Consider the following 17163-nt stretch of genomic DNA (forward strand, 5'->3'; position numbering starts at 1 on the left):
ATGATGAAGATATTTGAACAGACGGCACCAGTTCAGAAAAGAGCTGTGCATTTGAAGTACTAACTGTGCATGACCCACATTTTCTGCATATTTAATACCGCTCATGAATAGAGGTTAGAAGTATTATTTCAAGGCATTGCAAAGCTCCTGGTAAGAAACAGATGTAAACAAAGATGTTCACAGGCTTCTCCTGGCTTGTTGTTACTCACCAGATATCTCCTCTAGGCACTGTTTGGCAGTCTTACTGAACGACAAATCCATTTTAGTAGGACTGGTGCAGGAGTCAGCAGGTGGTAAAGAGGTACTGTCATTTTCTGAGAGAGTTCTGAAATCAAGCAAGAGGATTGATTATTATTATCTGTCATTCGTGTATGAATAAAAAACAAATGTTACTTTAGCTCCATCTGGAATTGTATCACTATATGGTGAAAATACCATGAATGTCACATTCTTTCTGTGTTAGTTTGACTCCAGCTACACAAATTTGTATGCAACTAGGAACTCTGTCTGTCTCTCTCTCTTCAAGAACAACTCAGAGCCATCTTGTTTCCTCTCTTTTTCTCTGCAAGAGGTGTCAACCAGATACGGGCAGAATCCATTTAAATTGCTTAAGTCACATCCTTGCACATATATAAGGGAAATGAAAACTTGTAATTACTGAAATATTAAGCCAGAAAGGCCATGTGGGAAGAAGCTTATGCAAGGCTGGAATGGAAATCTGGCCCAGATATTTAAATGTATGTGCAGCTTCTTTTGATAATGCCCCTTATATGCCTTCTGGGAAAATGGGATAATAAAAGTTTTTCCATTAACTTGCTAACAGATAGCCCATATTTTCTGTGACGGTATATTTCTGTGGATATTGTTGATAAAATATAATGGGTACCCTTTGTTGAACACAGTTATTTGCTATTGCATAATGGTAAGCAGCAAGAAATACTCAAGCACATGAATGATAATACAAAATAGATGACACAATTATTGTCTCTTAAGAAGCAGCTGTAGCATCTAGCTTACACATGAACTGTTGAACCACAATGCCATTAAAAAGCAACCTATACCACATTTGTATACAGCAAAAGAATACATATAAAATACATTAGCTGCTTTTCAAAATAAAATAGATTAAAAGTCTTCACTTAGTTCCTCCAGCCTTCCTGACATGAACAGCACAGCTAGTCATTTGATTTCTTAAAAGACTTGTGAAATATTTATATCCTAATTTTAAAATAGTACAATTATAGTTCAGTTATCAAAATTTACCATAAAGTTTTTCCAATTATCAACTAACCTGTAAAATCAGATATTTAATTGTAATGAATGTGTATTTTATAAGTAAAACTGATAAAAACAGTGACTTATGTCTTAAAAGAATTTTATGGCAACTTATTTTATGAAGTAACTTTCCAGTTAACATTTTCTTCAGAGTTACTTACTGAATAGATTTGTTCAGAAATTCATGACAGTAAATGAGGGAGCAGATATATATGCACGTACAATGGCACAAGTACTGTCATGGTGGCATCTGTTGATTAGAATCATTTTACTCTGACTCTACTTACACAGAAATGGAAATGTAAATTATGCCTGATCTGATGCACTCTTCTTATCAATTTCTGTACTTTTGGGATGCTAGAAACAGACAACTGCTCTATAAAAAAACTCTTTTTGGTTCTCGTCTACTATTTCGTTCTGTCACTCACTACCGGAAACAAAAGCTCAGCACATGTTGCAAGGTTAACTATATCCTACTGACCTTGAATGTAATTTTATATTTCATGCTTGAAAACAGTGTCCTAAATAACAAAAAGCCCACTCTATCCCTCCTCAGTGATCACATCCCAAAATTTCACCATCCACTTGTTTTCATCACATTGTTTCAAATCATTAAAACAAATGAGAGATACTTCTGCTTTCAGTGAAAGACACTGTGATATGCCATGAATGTTCAGGAGTACTCCTGTCTGGGTTGGTGCCGAAACTTACTGCTGGATCAGCTCAGGGTGAACCATCAGCCCAAAAACACACTTCAGAAAAAGGCACTTATAATAATGACAAAGGTAATTGATGTGATCTGCACTCTTCTTGTTGAACCCAAATCACGGAGCTGCCAGGGCTGGAGCCAGAGCAAGGCTGGAGTTTGTTAAGAGGAATTGTAGAAAAGAGTAGACAGCTTTTGGTCTTGTAGGAAGAGCACGCAGCGAGGTGGGTGCCAATCAAGTATTCCCAGCAGTCTCCACAAAATGTATATGGAGTTTACATCAGTCCACTTCTAGTTAAAAACAAAAAGGGATACTTTTCATCTCTTCTCTTTCTATGGCATCATTTTCCTGATTTTGCAACTGTTCTTACATCAATCACTGCATCAACCCAGAAGGGTGATGCAAACCCTTCCCTGAGTGACTGACAGCCTTACATGTAAGCTATCTTCTAAGAGAGGATAGAAATATTCCATTCTTGTTTACGTGGACATCTATCATCAGAAAAAGGATTAAGTGGACTGGACTCTCACCGCGCACCAATACTCAGCATTTGCACTTGATTCTTCAACTAGTGAATGGGGTTAGGTAAAACAGAACTTCAATGACCTGGACTACCCTCTGGCAGTGACTATTGCCTGTACAGACAAATACATCACTGTATGGGAACACAAATACTATGTTAAAAGGACTGGCTCTCCCTCCAAGAGTACAAACAAGTAATGAGTTATCTACAGCAATTATGTAAACTTCAGCATTGATGAGTGAACTTGTTTACTTAAAATAACAATGAATACAAGTTTTCATTTGTTCACAACTTGCTTGCCCAGGTGACACCAAAACATTTAGGTATACCAAGTACCAATTAAAGCACATTTCCATTCTTCAGAGTTGGCTTTTTTTCCATTTTCAAAAACCTGATGCGGCTATAATCAGGAAGAGAAGTTGAAAAACACTGTGAGAAGAGAGACTTGCAAAGATTTCCATTTCAGATTTTAGAATCTGATCTGTGGGATTAATTGCAGCAGAAAATTGAGTTTCTGGGACATAAGATGGCATTAGAATCTAAGCCTTAAAGTAAAAACACTGAATAACAAAGATCATATAACACAAATAATTAAAATATGTTTGATTTAATTTGTAGAAATAAAACCATGGAAACACAAACCAAATGTAAATACGATGTGGTTTTCTGAAATTTATAGGCAGCCTGAAATAACAGATCTAAGAAGCATGAAATGCCCCTTTTATCTTACTTTAAACTTGAAAGTTTAAATATAATGTAAGATAAATGTGATTTCCAATCAAAACAGATAACAAAGAAACTGCTGTACTGACTTCATTCAGCATTTTTATGTTTAATTTAGTAAGAACATCAATTATTCTAATTATTTGAGGCAAGAACAGAAATCCCACTGAGGACTATGGATTGAGCAGCAGTTTAAGTTCTGCTTACTTGAGAAAACTGGTTATTTATTGTGGAAATGATGGGCCAAAAGGCACCTGCGCAGCCTTTGGGCAGCCATGATGGAGGTATTCTGAGGAACCTGGGGATGGGGCTCTCACCAATTGCTCTTCTCCCACCAGATCTCCACTGGGTTGCCAGCTGCAGGACTTCCACAGCAACCCTGATTTTTGATGTGTGATGGCCAAGGCCCTGTTTTTTTTCCGGAGCTGAGATTAGCCTGGATGAGCTGAGACTGGTCTAGTGGTGCATGATTTCCAAGTGAACCCATGTAGGAGGCCCAGCTCTTGGGCAGTAAGGAGCTCCAGGTATAGACTGGGTGCCTAAAACTTCAAGTTGCTTTGCTCTAGGCCTGTTACAGGGTGTGCTAAATTTGAATAAGGATGGGAAAAAAAAAAGGTGAAATTTGCAGATTTGTCTTCCCCTATACTTCTGGCTTTTACTTCTTACTCTGGGCCATATTAATGCTATGAATGAAATAAGTGATCTCTGCAGGACTGCAGTACAGATTAAGCTCGGGGCTAGAAAACAGCAAATTAAAAGATCTTCTCATTAACCTTACACATTGGCCTTAACAAATGGTTTTTATCTTCTACCTATTCACAGCCCACTGCCTTAAAAAAAGATTTAAATCCTTGCATCCCTCTTGACATCAAGGAAAGTGAAAAGAATTTCAGTTTAGTCAAAGCAGCCCTGTTGACATTTCTCCCAGTGCTATGCATCTGCAGCACAGGTTAATTTAGGCAACCGTCATGAAAACAGGACAATCTGTTTTCTATTTTAATCATGGCAATCAGAGAATATATTTATCCCCAGCCCAGCAAGTTATATGCTACCTATTTGTAAGAACATAGAACTCGCTTAATGGGCAAATCCTGCTCTCAATCACACCTGCAGAAGCTCATTCACTTTGATTAAAATGAGCCCATACAGCAGTAATTAAGAACAGAATTTGGAACAGTACTTAATAAGCTGTCTTTAACGCAGTCAGTCATCTCCTGTCTATCGAAATAGCCAACCTTTGATAAACACAGATAACATCAAAGATTTGTTTGGTTTTTACTTGACATTCCAAAAGATATCAAATCAATATGCTGGATTGTTGGGGTTTTTTTCCAACAACTCTCTGAGGTGCAGCTGTCTTCAATGTGTATCACTGTCAGTGCAACAGACTGGCAGGACCACATCTGGAACATGAGCAGTTTGATCACCCATGTTCAAGACGTGAGCTAAATTGGGAACAGCTGCAGGGAAAGGCTACTAGGATGCTCATGCGGGAGAAGAAACCCTTCTGAAAGGAAAGAAAAGAGACAATTTGGCTTAGCCTTGCAAAAGAGAAGGAAGAGGACGGGAGTATTCCCTCAGATATTTAAAAAGGATGATCAACAAGAGGGAAAACTACTTTTTAAGTTAAAGGACAATATTAACACAGTAATAAATGGGTGCAGTCTCATCATGTAGATAGTAAGCAATTTCTAACAATGAGATGAGGTAAACTTCCTGTCGGATTAGTGAGCATTAACTATTTTAAAATAAAGCTTAGTTGGTTTATGAAAGGGTTAATATGGTTGGCAGTGACAGAAGACTGGATAGAATATCCTTATTGTCTCTTTATCCTACATTTTACTGATTATTTAGTCAAAGGAATAAGGCCACACTTGTCTGTATGGCCATTTAGAAGAATAACTTCGGAATATAAAGCTACTGTTTCAACTCAGTTTTAATCAAGTATGTGTTGATATTGGTTTCTTGATTTGTTATCCTCCTTCCCATCTCTTAAGCCCACATCTCTACACTGGAAACTTTTCTTGCACAATTACTAGAAAATCAAGCATGAGAAAATGGGAGGCTTTTTCTAAACACTGTGTTTTTGTTACAACGAAAACTGGTGGGTGGCAATGTTTATTCCTACCTACAATTGCAAAATTTTGGTGGTGACTGTTGCTTTATTTTAACAACAGTAATGTAAATAATGGAAATCAATAAAGCACCGCAATATAACTTTGAATCATCACATTTTTAAAGAAATAGTTGCAGTATGTTTAGCAGCACAATCTATTATTAACAAACACAATTAACTGAGAGAATGTCTTTTACTGAAAACTTAATTTTAACTCCACAATCAGTGACCAGAAGTAGCTTCTAGTCATTAAAACTGGACATAAATTTGGCTTCAACAAACCCCGCAGACGCTGTGTTTGCAGGATCCATGAAAAGCAGTTTAATTTTTTCCCCAAGCCAGTATAAAAACATCCTGAACAGGCAGCTGGAATTGAATTTCACTGCGCCTCCAGAGGTGCAACCAGATTATTTCCTCCTTCCCATCTGTCACAGCTCTGCACTTCCCATGCGCCCTTGAAGCTACACTCTAGTAATAGAATTGTTTCAATCACCATATAGGAAAGGAGATAGATAGGAAGGAGATTTTAGTACCTGCTAACATGTTTGTTTATTATACTGATATTTCCTTTCTCTGCGTCTATATAGTGAATGCTTTAGTCCTCACAGAATCAGAAAGTAATAAAGATCAGAAAGATGTTCTAGATGCCACCTGGTTCAATGACCTGCTCAAAGCAGGTCTCAGTACAGTAAACTGCACAGGGCCTCATTTGGTTGAGTCTTGAATAGGTCCAAGGGCAGAGCTTCCAAAAATTCTCTGGGCAGCCTGCTCTACCTTCAAGGTAGAAATATTTTTTCTAACTTTTAGTCAGCATCTGCCCTGCTGTAACTTGCATCTTTTACCTCCCATGCTATCACCCTGCATTTCAGAGAAGAGTCTGGCCCCATCTTCTCTATACTAGTCCATTAGGCAGCTGAAGTTACCAGTTTCTTATTCTTCAGGGACAAAAGGAGTGCCAAAATGGTTTTGGTAGTCCAGTATTGACACTGAAAGAGTATCTCTGCAAGGTCTCAATTCAGACAGTGCTGAAATTTATTCCAGATGTTGCTATCATTAAACTACAAATTTAGCTGAAGAACTGAAATTTAAGTGATGCACAACATAGAAGTGTAGCTCAGGATGACGAGCGGTCAGCCAACTCCCTGCAGCAGTTTCTATACTTCCAGAATTTCAGACAATAAGCAACTCCTGAGCACCACAGCCCCTGGGATTTGGGCACTTCAGATTCTATATTCCAGTCATGGAAAAGAGACCCACTAAGCTCCTACAGCAGTTACTGGAGGAGCCAACAAAATAAAACTGAACTGCAGTACATACGTCCAATTACAACTCAATGTTCTCCTGTTGAAATACTCCTGTGCAAATCCACAGCAAATGCTAATTGCCAGCATATCACATATTTCATGTAGGGTTATGATGATTTACATCAAGTAAGGATTTGCCCCATGGAGTGAGGTGACATCTGATTACTCCTGGGACTATTAGTTATGTTACCCATTTTATGAATATAATGCAAACTTACACAATTTGACTCACAAAAATAAAGCAATGATTGCATACAACAGGCTCTTCTCTGTGCAAGAAAATGTTTGGAATCCCAGGTTATATTGCACTTTTGAGCAATGCATAGGAAAGCTAGAAACTGAGCAATTAGGTTGTTATTGTCTCGCTAAGATTTTAGGAAAAAGATTCAGATTGTTTTTAAGTTTTCATTAATGTTGCTTTTTTTTCCCTGTTTTTGCTGTAACCTAGTAAGCACTGAACTTCTGCATTACTCTTCATCTGAAAGTTATGCACCACTGGGAAGATAACTAAATTCTATGGCCACTTTCAATACGAGTCTAAGGGACCCTGGCAGATGGCACAATTTCCATCTTCCTTCAATTTTGTCTGTGTAGAAGAACGTGCAATTTGAATAGTGGTTGGTATATTTTAAACAATTATATAGCCTCTTACACCTTCCTTTTAGTTGTTTTTCCTGCTGCATCTCTCTTGTCAAGCTTTCTGGCAACTGAATTACATCTGCTTCAGCCTTTCTTATATCAGTTGGACCCTGCAGTCAACTTCAGAGGTGACACATAAGGGGCTGTAAATAACACATCCACAACAACGTTTGAAAATAAATAATCACTTGCTGAAGAGGATGGAAGAATATAAATTACACTCATTTAGATTATCTCAAATGCAACTCTGACTGTTGCTGCTAATCTTTGAAGAGAAGTAATAATCCCATATGAATTTCCATGCTGTGGTGTTTGAGAGGCATAAAAATACAATGTGATATCAGACAGGACAAAGCATCGAGAGTGCAAAGCTGAATAGTGCAATATATCAACTCAAAACCTCCTAGTGAAACAGTATTTTCTATCTACTGTCCATTAACAAAAATACACAACTCTTTGAGAACATGGGTGTTGATAACCACTATGGCACTGCACTCTCTGTTTAAGCAAAATACATGCTGGCCTCAAAGAAACTGTTTGGAATACTTTTTGTTTTTTACTCATAAATCTACATTAATATCCTCCTGAGTAATAAACACTGCAAAATAGATTATATCTGCAGGTATCAGCAACAAACCAGGATTCTGGATAAAATGTACTGCATTTGTACTAAATTTTATAGAAACTTTTTACAAGGACTGCATTGCAAGCTCATAGAGCCTAGACAATCTTCGAGCTGTAAAAAACCGTTAGACTAAATACTAACTACTGTTTATCAAGACATTAATCTATAAAGCTGCTTTAGCAAGCACACCTGAAAATTCTGTGTATAAATTGAGGTGAATGCTCAGAAAACAGTTATTTTTAAGAGCAAAAAAATGTAAATACAGTACCCCAGGTTTATGCATACCTCTACTTGCCATATGTCCACAAAAATAAATATGCTGACTTTGGAAATTTGGATATATTGGTTATATTTATATTCTTCTATGAAGTCATTGTGTACTGTTACAAAGCCCTTGAGAATTGCAAGGAATTTAGTTACTGTGTATTTTTGGGTCAGATTCTGCTCTCAGTTGCGGACATACGCATTGAAGTAACCTCATCAAAGTCGCTCTATTACTGTGGGTTTATGGCATTCTGAGATCAGACCTTGGCTCTGAGAATTTTATTTTCATGCGAGATTTAACATCAAATACAGTCGCCTTTGCTGTTTGTTTGAAGCAAACAGACAATTATTACCAAATTTTTCTGGAAGATGCAAGCTTCTTTAAAATTCAAAATGCATTTTGCTTCATGATGAAGCTTAAAAGAATGATAAGATATCTCCATCATGCAATGAAATGGCATCAATATGTCATAAAATTGCCATTAAATGACACATGCAACTGAAGGCAAAGCATAGCTTCTTTTTCTCTCTTTATATATGCACCCTAATGCACATATGTAGGCCATCCTATGTACCACGCTGCAAATTGTATCACTGAGCTATTGCAGTAGCTATAAAGAAACATGCATATTAAGCATATTCAGGGATATATTTAATTGAAGCTCAAGAGGCTACCCACTGCATATTAGAATAAATATAACCTATACTATGCCTTCCCCCACATGATTTTCTGATCTGCTTTTGTTCAGAATTAACTTTAACAGTTTATCACTCATCCAAATTGGTTTTGAAGGTATGTTTTGTTTAGATGTGTGTAATGATATATATACTCCCTCAGAGCCTACTTCAGCACCTCTTTAATCTTTAGCCAAGATTATCTACAGTGCAACTCACTAACAAAAACTGCCAGTATATTTTGCCTAATAATGTATTTGTCATTTTATCAGATGTTAAATTTACCCACAACTGTAGCTGAAGCCCTCCAACAGCTGACATCTGAAATCATTACTCAAACCAGCCTGCCAGTCTTTCTGCACTTACTCTGTCTTCTGAGCTGTACAACCATGAAATCTCTCAGCTTCTCTTCAGTCGCTTTATCATATAGCAAAATAAATTCAGACAAATGTTGACAGATGTAACTGTTCACTCCTCTATTCCAGAGCCTTGGGCATTAGAAGAGTTTGTATCACCTGTAAAAATTAACTGCCTCCATGGTAGTTAATCTATACCTAGTTCGTGTATAACGCTAAACAGGAAAAGGACTTGCAAAGAGCAACCTTTTCTCTCTGCCCAAAATGTTGTGTATGGTTCTTCCTCTAATATCCTACTAGTACGGCTACATATTCTGAAAACGTCAGCAGTTTATTTCAGGATTTTTAAAGAGAACTGTGTATTTTAAGAAATATTACTGAATACCAGCAAATAAATGTTGAGGTTCTTAAATTGCAAACAAGAGTACTCACACTAGAAACCTGACTCAGCCGTGACCTTTCAAAAGCAGCACAGGGAATGTATCATGTGATTTGCATTTCTGATCAAAACATCCTGTATTTTAAATGGCAAATATTTGCAGTGGATTGCTTTAGTGCTAGGTAGAGTTCTTGGAAGATATTGTTCATACAGTAACATTAATTAAAAAATAATATTAGGAAAAAATGCTGTGATGCTGTGACAGAAACTGGGAGATAAGGAACATAATATGTGATACACCATTGCTCAATCCATTTTAGCTCTCTTTCCCAAATGGTAACACAAACCCAATTTCCCTCTGTGGCCTTACCTGTAAATGAAAGGAGCTACTGTGGCAGTGTTGGGGTGACTGTATTGCTGTTGCTGAGGAAGCTGGACGACACCATTTCCTGTGCCTTGGCCACTGCTTGTAGCCATCGGGGCTGACAGAGCCGTGGAGGACCCCGGGGTGAGAGCTGCGCTTGGTTCTTTCCCGTCAGAAGAAGCAAGACCAGAGGAAGGAGAAGCCTTCTCGCTAAGCTGAGATTTTGGTGTTGATTGGGACTGGTTTCCTTTTGTAGTCCTCAGTTTTTCAGCCTCCTTACTTCCCGTGCATGCAGTTGAAGTGCTCTGCTTTGCTGTTGGCACCTTCGATCCAGGTTTCGGGATCCCACTAGAAGACGGTATTAAACTTTCCTTCTTGGCTGCTGTTGTCTTGCTTCCCTTTGGGATTAAGCTTGCAATTTTTGAGCTCTTCTTTGTAGATGTTTCAGTGACCTGGTCCTTCTCTTCCTTGACTGTTTTCTCAGTGCAAACTTTGTTTTTGTCCCTGTTCTTTTCCTCTTTGTCCTTTGGCTGTAGCAAAGACTTTTTATTGCTGAGATTTTTGCTTCCAGCTTTTGGAGGGGTTAACTTCGGTGATACTTTAGGACTGCTACTTGTGGAGCCGCCGCTGTTTACCCCACCGCTTAAGACATCCATTTCACCACACTCTGAAAAGGTATCATCCTCTCTCCCGCTGTCACTGGGTGCTGAGCTCAGCGACAAAGGAGGTCTCAGAGCAGTCCTAGCGTTAACCAGCTTGAACTTTTCCAGCATAGATTTTTGTCCAGATGAAGGGGGCTTCACGCCTTCGGAAGGGGGGGGCTTGAGCCTGTCTGAAGATGGAGTAGGGGAGGTTACGGGACTTGGCTGCTTCACGGACAGCATGGTAGAGGTTGCACTGTGTTTGACATTCATGGATTTGCTGCGCCAAGGCTTGCTGGCACTTGGAGAGGGTATGGCAGAGACCTGCTGCTGCCCGGTGCTGGTGGGATGCTGCACGTTTCCATTCATGCCTGCAGATGGGTGAGGGCCTTTTGGTGAATCTGCTTAAAAAACCAGAAAGAACCATAATGGTACAGTTATTCTCCCATCTTTTGCTTATCGTACTCCTCTGGTAGTTAAAACACAGTTACATGTTATTCACAATAAACATAATTTATATGTTCATAGCACTTGAAGGATGCTAATCAAAAATGCCTTTCTTTCCCCCCCACCATCACAGTGTTGTATAATACTTCTATGAGCTCAACAGAGCCCTGGAAATGCCTTCCTTGTAACCATTTCATTATGCAAATTAAACCTTCCAATTAAAGATTGTATCTTTAGTAAGTCATAAAGAAGTTCTTCCAATCACTGTAAATAATAAAACACTGAAACATGGAAGAAAAAAAGAATGCTACAATATTGAAAGAAAAACAAAACCAGAGAAAGAGGGGTTTGACATTTAGTGAAAGTAAAAGATGTGCTAGAGTGCTGAGGTTTTGGGCAGGAGGAGGACTGAGTATTAGGAAATTAAAGTGATAAGATCAGTATTCATAAAAGCAATAAATGGCAGGTCACTATACTTTTTTTTGGTTTTAAGTACAGTTAGCAGCCTGTAGTACCTGACTTCAGGAACTTAGCCAAGTGCACTTTCATAGATGGGAAAAAATATATATCAAGAATTTCACCAGTGTCAGTACTTGCAAGTTACAATGATATATCTACATGGGTGCAGCAACGATGATTGTTTTAGGCCTGAAGCTCAGATAGGTACAGAAAGTTCATTTACATGGCTCTGGTACCTTCACTACCATTTACATCGTCCAGGAACTTCAGCAAATCCTCAGAATCAATGAAAACAAGACTCCTTCTGCCATAATCAAACTACGGTAATTGACAACCATGACTTTCAAAAAAGTCATCTAGCCTTATTAAGCAAAGCACGAAAGCTCTTCTGTATGCAGCTTGGATTTCCAAGATATATCAGACTATTGAAATGCTACTACTCTGGAGCACCAGAGAAATGAAGTGGTACTGGCAATCAAATATTTGGTACATAGCTATTTCAGCAGGTGACGCATTTTCCTTTTAGTGTATCTATCCTGTCTTGGCATTCTGTCTCAAGACTGCCAGTGAATAAGGCATATGTCTGCACTACAAGAAAGCCTATGAACCATGCAATACAAATATAGTTTACAATAATGGCAAAAAGAGTGCTGGATGTGTTGCATACACACATGAAGTCAAAGTCATGCCTTGGAGTCCCCCTGTCTGAATAATACAGTAGATGAGGACACCGAAGGTATTTGTCCCTTCAGCATAGAGTTTGAAGTTACGTGTAGTTTTCATTTTTGCAGTCTCAGCACTAAGGCCCTAGTATGGATGAGAATACCCACCTGGAAGTCTGAAGGCCCCTACTACACATAGGAAAGGGAGGATTTTGAGCATCCTAAACAGGATTTTCTTTAATGAAGCATGCAAACGTAGCAAAATTTACTTCTCTACAGAGCATTAAGAATTTTTAATTTAAAAATAATAATATGATAATTAAAAAAAAAAAAAGTGAAAAAAAATAACATGACAGAAATGTAACAGCTTTTATTTGCTAAATGCTATTAACAACTGGACCCAGCAGGCCAATCACCTCCACCTTCAATAGATGATGTATAATTCCATCTGCCCAGGGATTTTCACGAGCTCCTCAGCCTGACATATAAACCCCACGGCACTAAATGAGCTCAGTCCACCTTCACAGAAGGTTTCAAGCAGCTCTGCTGCATCCAGTTACTAGGCAAGAAACCATTAACTCCTAAGGGTTGCCACAGAGCATTTTCTGGGACAGGTGAGGTTACAGCTTATTCCCCAGCTCCAGGTAGCACCATGCTCATGGAGCAGCTTTGCTGGGCAGACACAGAGCTGATCCCTCCCTTGCGACCAAGGCAGAAATTGCGGCTGAGCCGCTGCTATTTTCTGGTGAGCCTCAGATCCTGGAAGAGAGCCTGAGGCCAACACCAGCTGTTGGAAATTACTGCAGCCCTCAGGTTTCCTTAATTTATACCAGGGATCAGCCCCGTGGCTGATGGCCCAGGACTGGGTGTGCACAAGGACCTTCTTGCACACGTCTTGCCTTGCCCTAAACTTGCTTTAATTACACAGGAGGATTGGGGTCTTTAGCTATCTCAGTAGTTTTGCAGAACAATTCACCATAAGAATATGCAAAACTAATGCAGAATACATGTAACAGTCAGTGAACAGCAGGATGCCACTGCTCTCTGTTGCATAAATTGTTACATTTGTATGGCTTCAGGCTATTAGTTTTACTACAAAAAAAATGTTTTCTGGTTAAAAAGAAGAATGCATGCCTTGCCGTATTTCCTGCTATATAATATTAAACTCACTGGGGGGAGAATTGTAAAAAGAAGAGTATTTACTGTTTCATCAACAGCTTGTTTTGCTATATATATAGCAAAAATGCACAGGTTGCTGGAACCACCGGTACTTATTTGATCCCTATCTCACAAACCTTAAACAACATCACAAAATTACAGAGAGCTTTAACTTGAGTTTAATTTTCAATTTAATGTGTATCCTTAATGTTTCTGCAAGGAATGTGGACTGCACGCTCTCAGGAAATATTGAGAGCCTGTCTATATGCTTAAAGATGTGGAATAAAAAGATTTATTCCCCCCGTTAGCCCAAATGTATTACTTGAAGCTGTGCATCATTCATTGAACTTAGATTTAGCTGCTTGTTACATGAATTCTGTCCCCACCTTGTGGTGATTTTGATACAGAGAGAACTCAACCTATGGCAACGATTATATATTTCTATAAAGTAAATTTTACAGGAAGACAGTCTTCTGTTTAAGGGCCTAAACCTCTTATTGCTGAAATGCATAATCAGCTTGTGGTGAAAACTGTTTCACAATTTGCTTGAGAGCTCAGTGCTTCAGAGCTCAGCCCAACCTCCGTTGGGAAAACAGAGCAGCAACAGCCCCAGCTGGTCAGTGCAAAACCAGATATTTCTTCCAGACCCCAGCAAGACCACGACAACAACAGGGACATTTTCAAGTCCACTTCTCATAGCCTGTTGCACAAATAAAGGACCTGTGTGAGGTTAAACTTGGGCCCAGTATGAAATCAGCCTCCTCTTGTCTTCTCGGCTGTGACCTGTGCTGTCTTCAGTGCTGTTGGAGAAGCTAGGACCTCTGTGACAACAGCTCCCCGGGTCAGCATAGTTAGGTACTGATAATCTAGATATTCTGTAGCAGGTAGGTGCCCATATTAGAGTATCCAATTTTAGTCAGTCACAATAAAAAAAGTTAGTAGAAAATGGAAGAACTGCAGAGAACTGCAATAAGGATGCTTGGAGGAATGGGAGGTCTATCTGCTGAGATCAAAACAGTTCAGCTTGTTCAACTGTCCCTTTTCAGCTGTCCATGAGACAGTAGCCACCCCTTATCAGCACAGAAGGAGAACACTACCAGGGACAAAATACTGGCACTAGCAAAAACATAAACAAATTAACTATAGATGCACATACTGGTCACAGATGAATAAAAATTTGCATCCATCAGATGATGGTGTTCCAGGACAGAGTTTCTCAGAGCCAATATGGGCAAAATAACTAAATAGCATTGAAAACGAGTTTGGATGATACATGAACGCTATTTTATATTAGAAAATTATACTGAAATACATATTCCATGACATAGAGACCTTTGTCAGTGTTCAGACACTGACAAGTGTTTTTAAGCTTTAAGTGTAAGTATTTGTTGAGTTTTTTTTTTAATTTGACTTGAATTAGAACATTATTTCTTTGCTGGACACAAAACACCCTGAGTATCCACCCTATTAGCAATGCTAAATATTTTCATTTTGATAGTTTTATTTTTGTCTTTATTTTACTGTCAGAAGCAGATAGATGTGGCATGACTTGGAAAACAGATGTGTCCTTTGAAACACACCCATAGGCTGCAAATTCAAGCAAGAAAACCGCAAAAGGAGAGCTCTCTAAAGTTCCACAGATGAGTTTCAGTTCATGGCATGTTCATTGTTCTGGTGTATTCGATGTTCCTGACTTAACCGCAGCTACAGTTACCTGTGTCACAGCTGTGGTTTGCATCTGGGGGGGAAAAGTGAGCTCTACTCAATAAAGAGCAAACCTGCCTTCCCTCAGGGAAGCCAGGTTTCTTACTTTGTGAACCACTCCCTAAGCAACATTCAAAGGAGATAACATTAACGACATACTAAATAATAAAACACTAAATGAAAGGGCCATTATCACATCTTATTTTGGATCACCTTCAGGTCTCCTTTAACTCTGTCTACATCCCATTCCCCACTGTGACTGAGTGGGAACCTGTGTTATGCAGGAATGGATTTCAAGTATCACATATAACTGGATTATAAAAATACCCTTATGCTGTATATATTTTCTGAAGTCTCCTTATTGCACCTACAGGAAGGTGTACAGCAGAGAAAAACAGTGGTCTGCCCTTGAAGCAGTCAGAGGTCCCAATGACTAATGAGTATTTACCTGGAACAAGTTGTCTCTTTTTCTGCTTCAGCTTATGCAACACTAACACAGAACTACAATCTATTTACTACATGATATACGTTTCAGAAATTAGAGTGTATGGACTGTATATCCATTCAATGGAAGCTGTTAAAGTTATCTTGCTCCAAGAATCTGCATCAGAAGCAACATTTGAAATATGAGGTTTGTTATGTGTGCCAAACTGTAAGGGAAAATCAGTTTTTCAACAAATAGTGACTTTTTTTAAAGAGGTGTTTGTTATTATTACTACTACTATTGTGAGGATTGAAGTTTTTTTCTAAACAAATTCTTCAAAAAAACTCAGTTCACAGAACATCCTCAAATACTTTAAAAAGTATCAAAAGGTTATTTGGAAATGTCATTGTAATATTAAAAAATTAGCCACTATAACAATTAAATTTAAAATATAGCATGGTCCAGTTGTTTTTCTCTTTAGGCAAAGAAATATCATGGTAAATTCAAATACAGGTTCTCATGTGTACTTTCAGCGCATTATAAAAAATGTCACTTTGCTATCCTTGCATTCACAGCAGTTATTTTCTCTAATTAACTTCTGCTTTATACTCTAAATCAAACTTGTATTTGGTTCATACTCTCATGTAAAATCAATGTTCTTCCATCCATTTTGCTGTTTTGAAAGAAAGAAAAAAGAGCAGAAAGAAATATCTCAAATATAGTACTCTGTAGTTATGCAACATTACATTTTCTATATCCTGTAAAATGAATTGAATGATTATACACAAACAAAGCCCTTATCCTCTTGCAAGTGATGACTTCACTAAAAATCTCATCAAGGTTCTCATTCTCTGCTGTAAAGGAATGGAAAAGTAAAGACACCCATCATGCAAAAAGCGACTTAAATGTGTAATGCAACGCAAACCTTAGCAGTCAAAAGACAGTTTTCAAGCAATGAGCTCAGAATATTAATACCTACAAGCATGTCTCACCTTGAAGCATTTCACTTTCACATATTCTAGTAGCAAACTTGCATCAACATTATGAAGAAATTCTAAAACCTAAACTGCTGTACATACCTTCACGAAAGCAGCCACATCTCCTACTTCATAACTTCGCTATCGTATTTGTGAACTAGACAGTGCCTGCTCAATTGTCACTTTGATCTCTTTTTAGTTTTAGCCTGGATGTCTTGCCATAAAGAAGTCCTTGATAAAATAAATCCCACAATAGAACTATCTAAAACATTCAACCCCGATAGTAAAAATAAAGAAAAAACTATTGAAAGGATGGTTTTATATCTTCAGATACAGCTAGGGGCAAAGTGTGTTCATCAGAATTTTGTAAAAAAAATCTGGATAGCTGCCTGTTGCTTGGATGAAGAACATTCACTGCATACTTGTTCCTCCCACAGACCCCAAGGATGCAAACTGGTACTATGTATATTGTATCATTTTCAACTGTATTCTAACCCAGAGATATGAATAAAATGCTGTTCATTACACAAAGGAAGAAAGAAGGGGGGGAAGGGGCTGGATTAGTTACACAACTCAGAAAGATGGATTTTTACATTATTCTTTCTGAGATAAAGCCTGCAGAGGCACATTTTCCAGAAAAACCATGTCACGGTGGGAGAAACGGGAGGACCCAGGAAACTCAGTTGGTTTCCATAACGGAAGTTCACATTTAAAGGAGGCAACAAAACACAAACATGGAAT

The 17163-nt window shown here is 38.3% G+C and overlaps 1 protein-coding gene across 2 annotated transcripts in view; it reads right to left on the reverse strand.

Annotated features, from left to right (window-relative positions):
* NAV3 (neuron navigator 3) overlaps positions 1–17163 on the reverse strand; it is a 448741-nt gene that overhangs the window by 124334 nt on the left and 307244 nt on the right. Inside the window, exons 9-10 of one of the 2 annotated variants that reach the window (XM_014963931.1) lie at positions 9957–10995; positions 210–325 (exon numbers count right to left, since the gene is read on the reverse strand). In XM_014963931.1, the coding sequence (XP_014819417.1) occupies positions 210–325; positions 9957–10995 (1155 nt within the window). The remainder of the gene's footprint in view (positions 1–209; positions 326–9956; positions 10996–17163) is intronic. The other variant, XM_014963933.1, reaches the window with a different exon arrangement.

Source organism: Calidris pugnax, unplaced genomic scaffold, assembly GCF_001431845.1.
Source record: "Calidris pugnax isolate Ruff unplaced genomic scaffold, ASM143184v1 scaffold44, whole genome shotgun sequence".
Taxonomy (NCBI): Eukaryota; Metazoa; Chordata; class Aves; order Charadriiformes; family Scolopacidae; genus Calidris; species Calidris pugnax.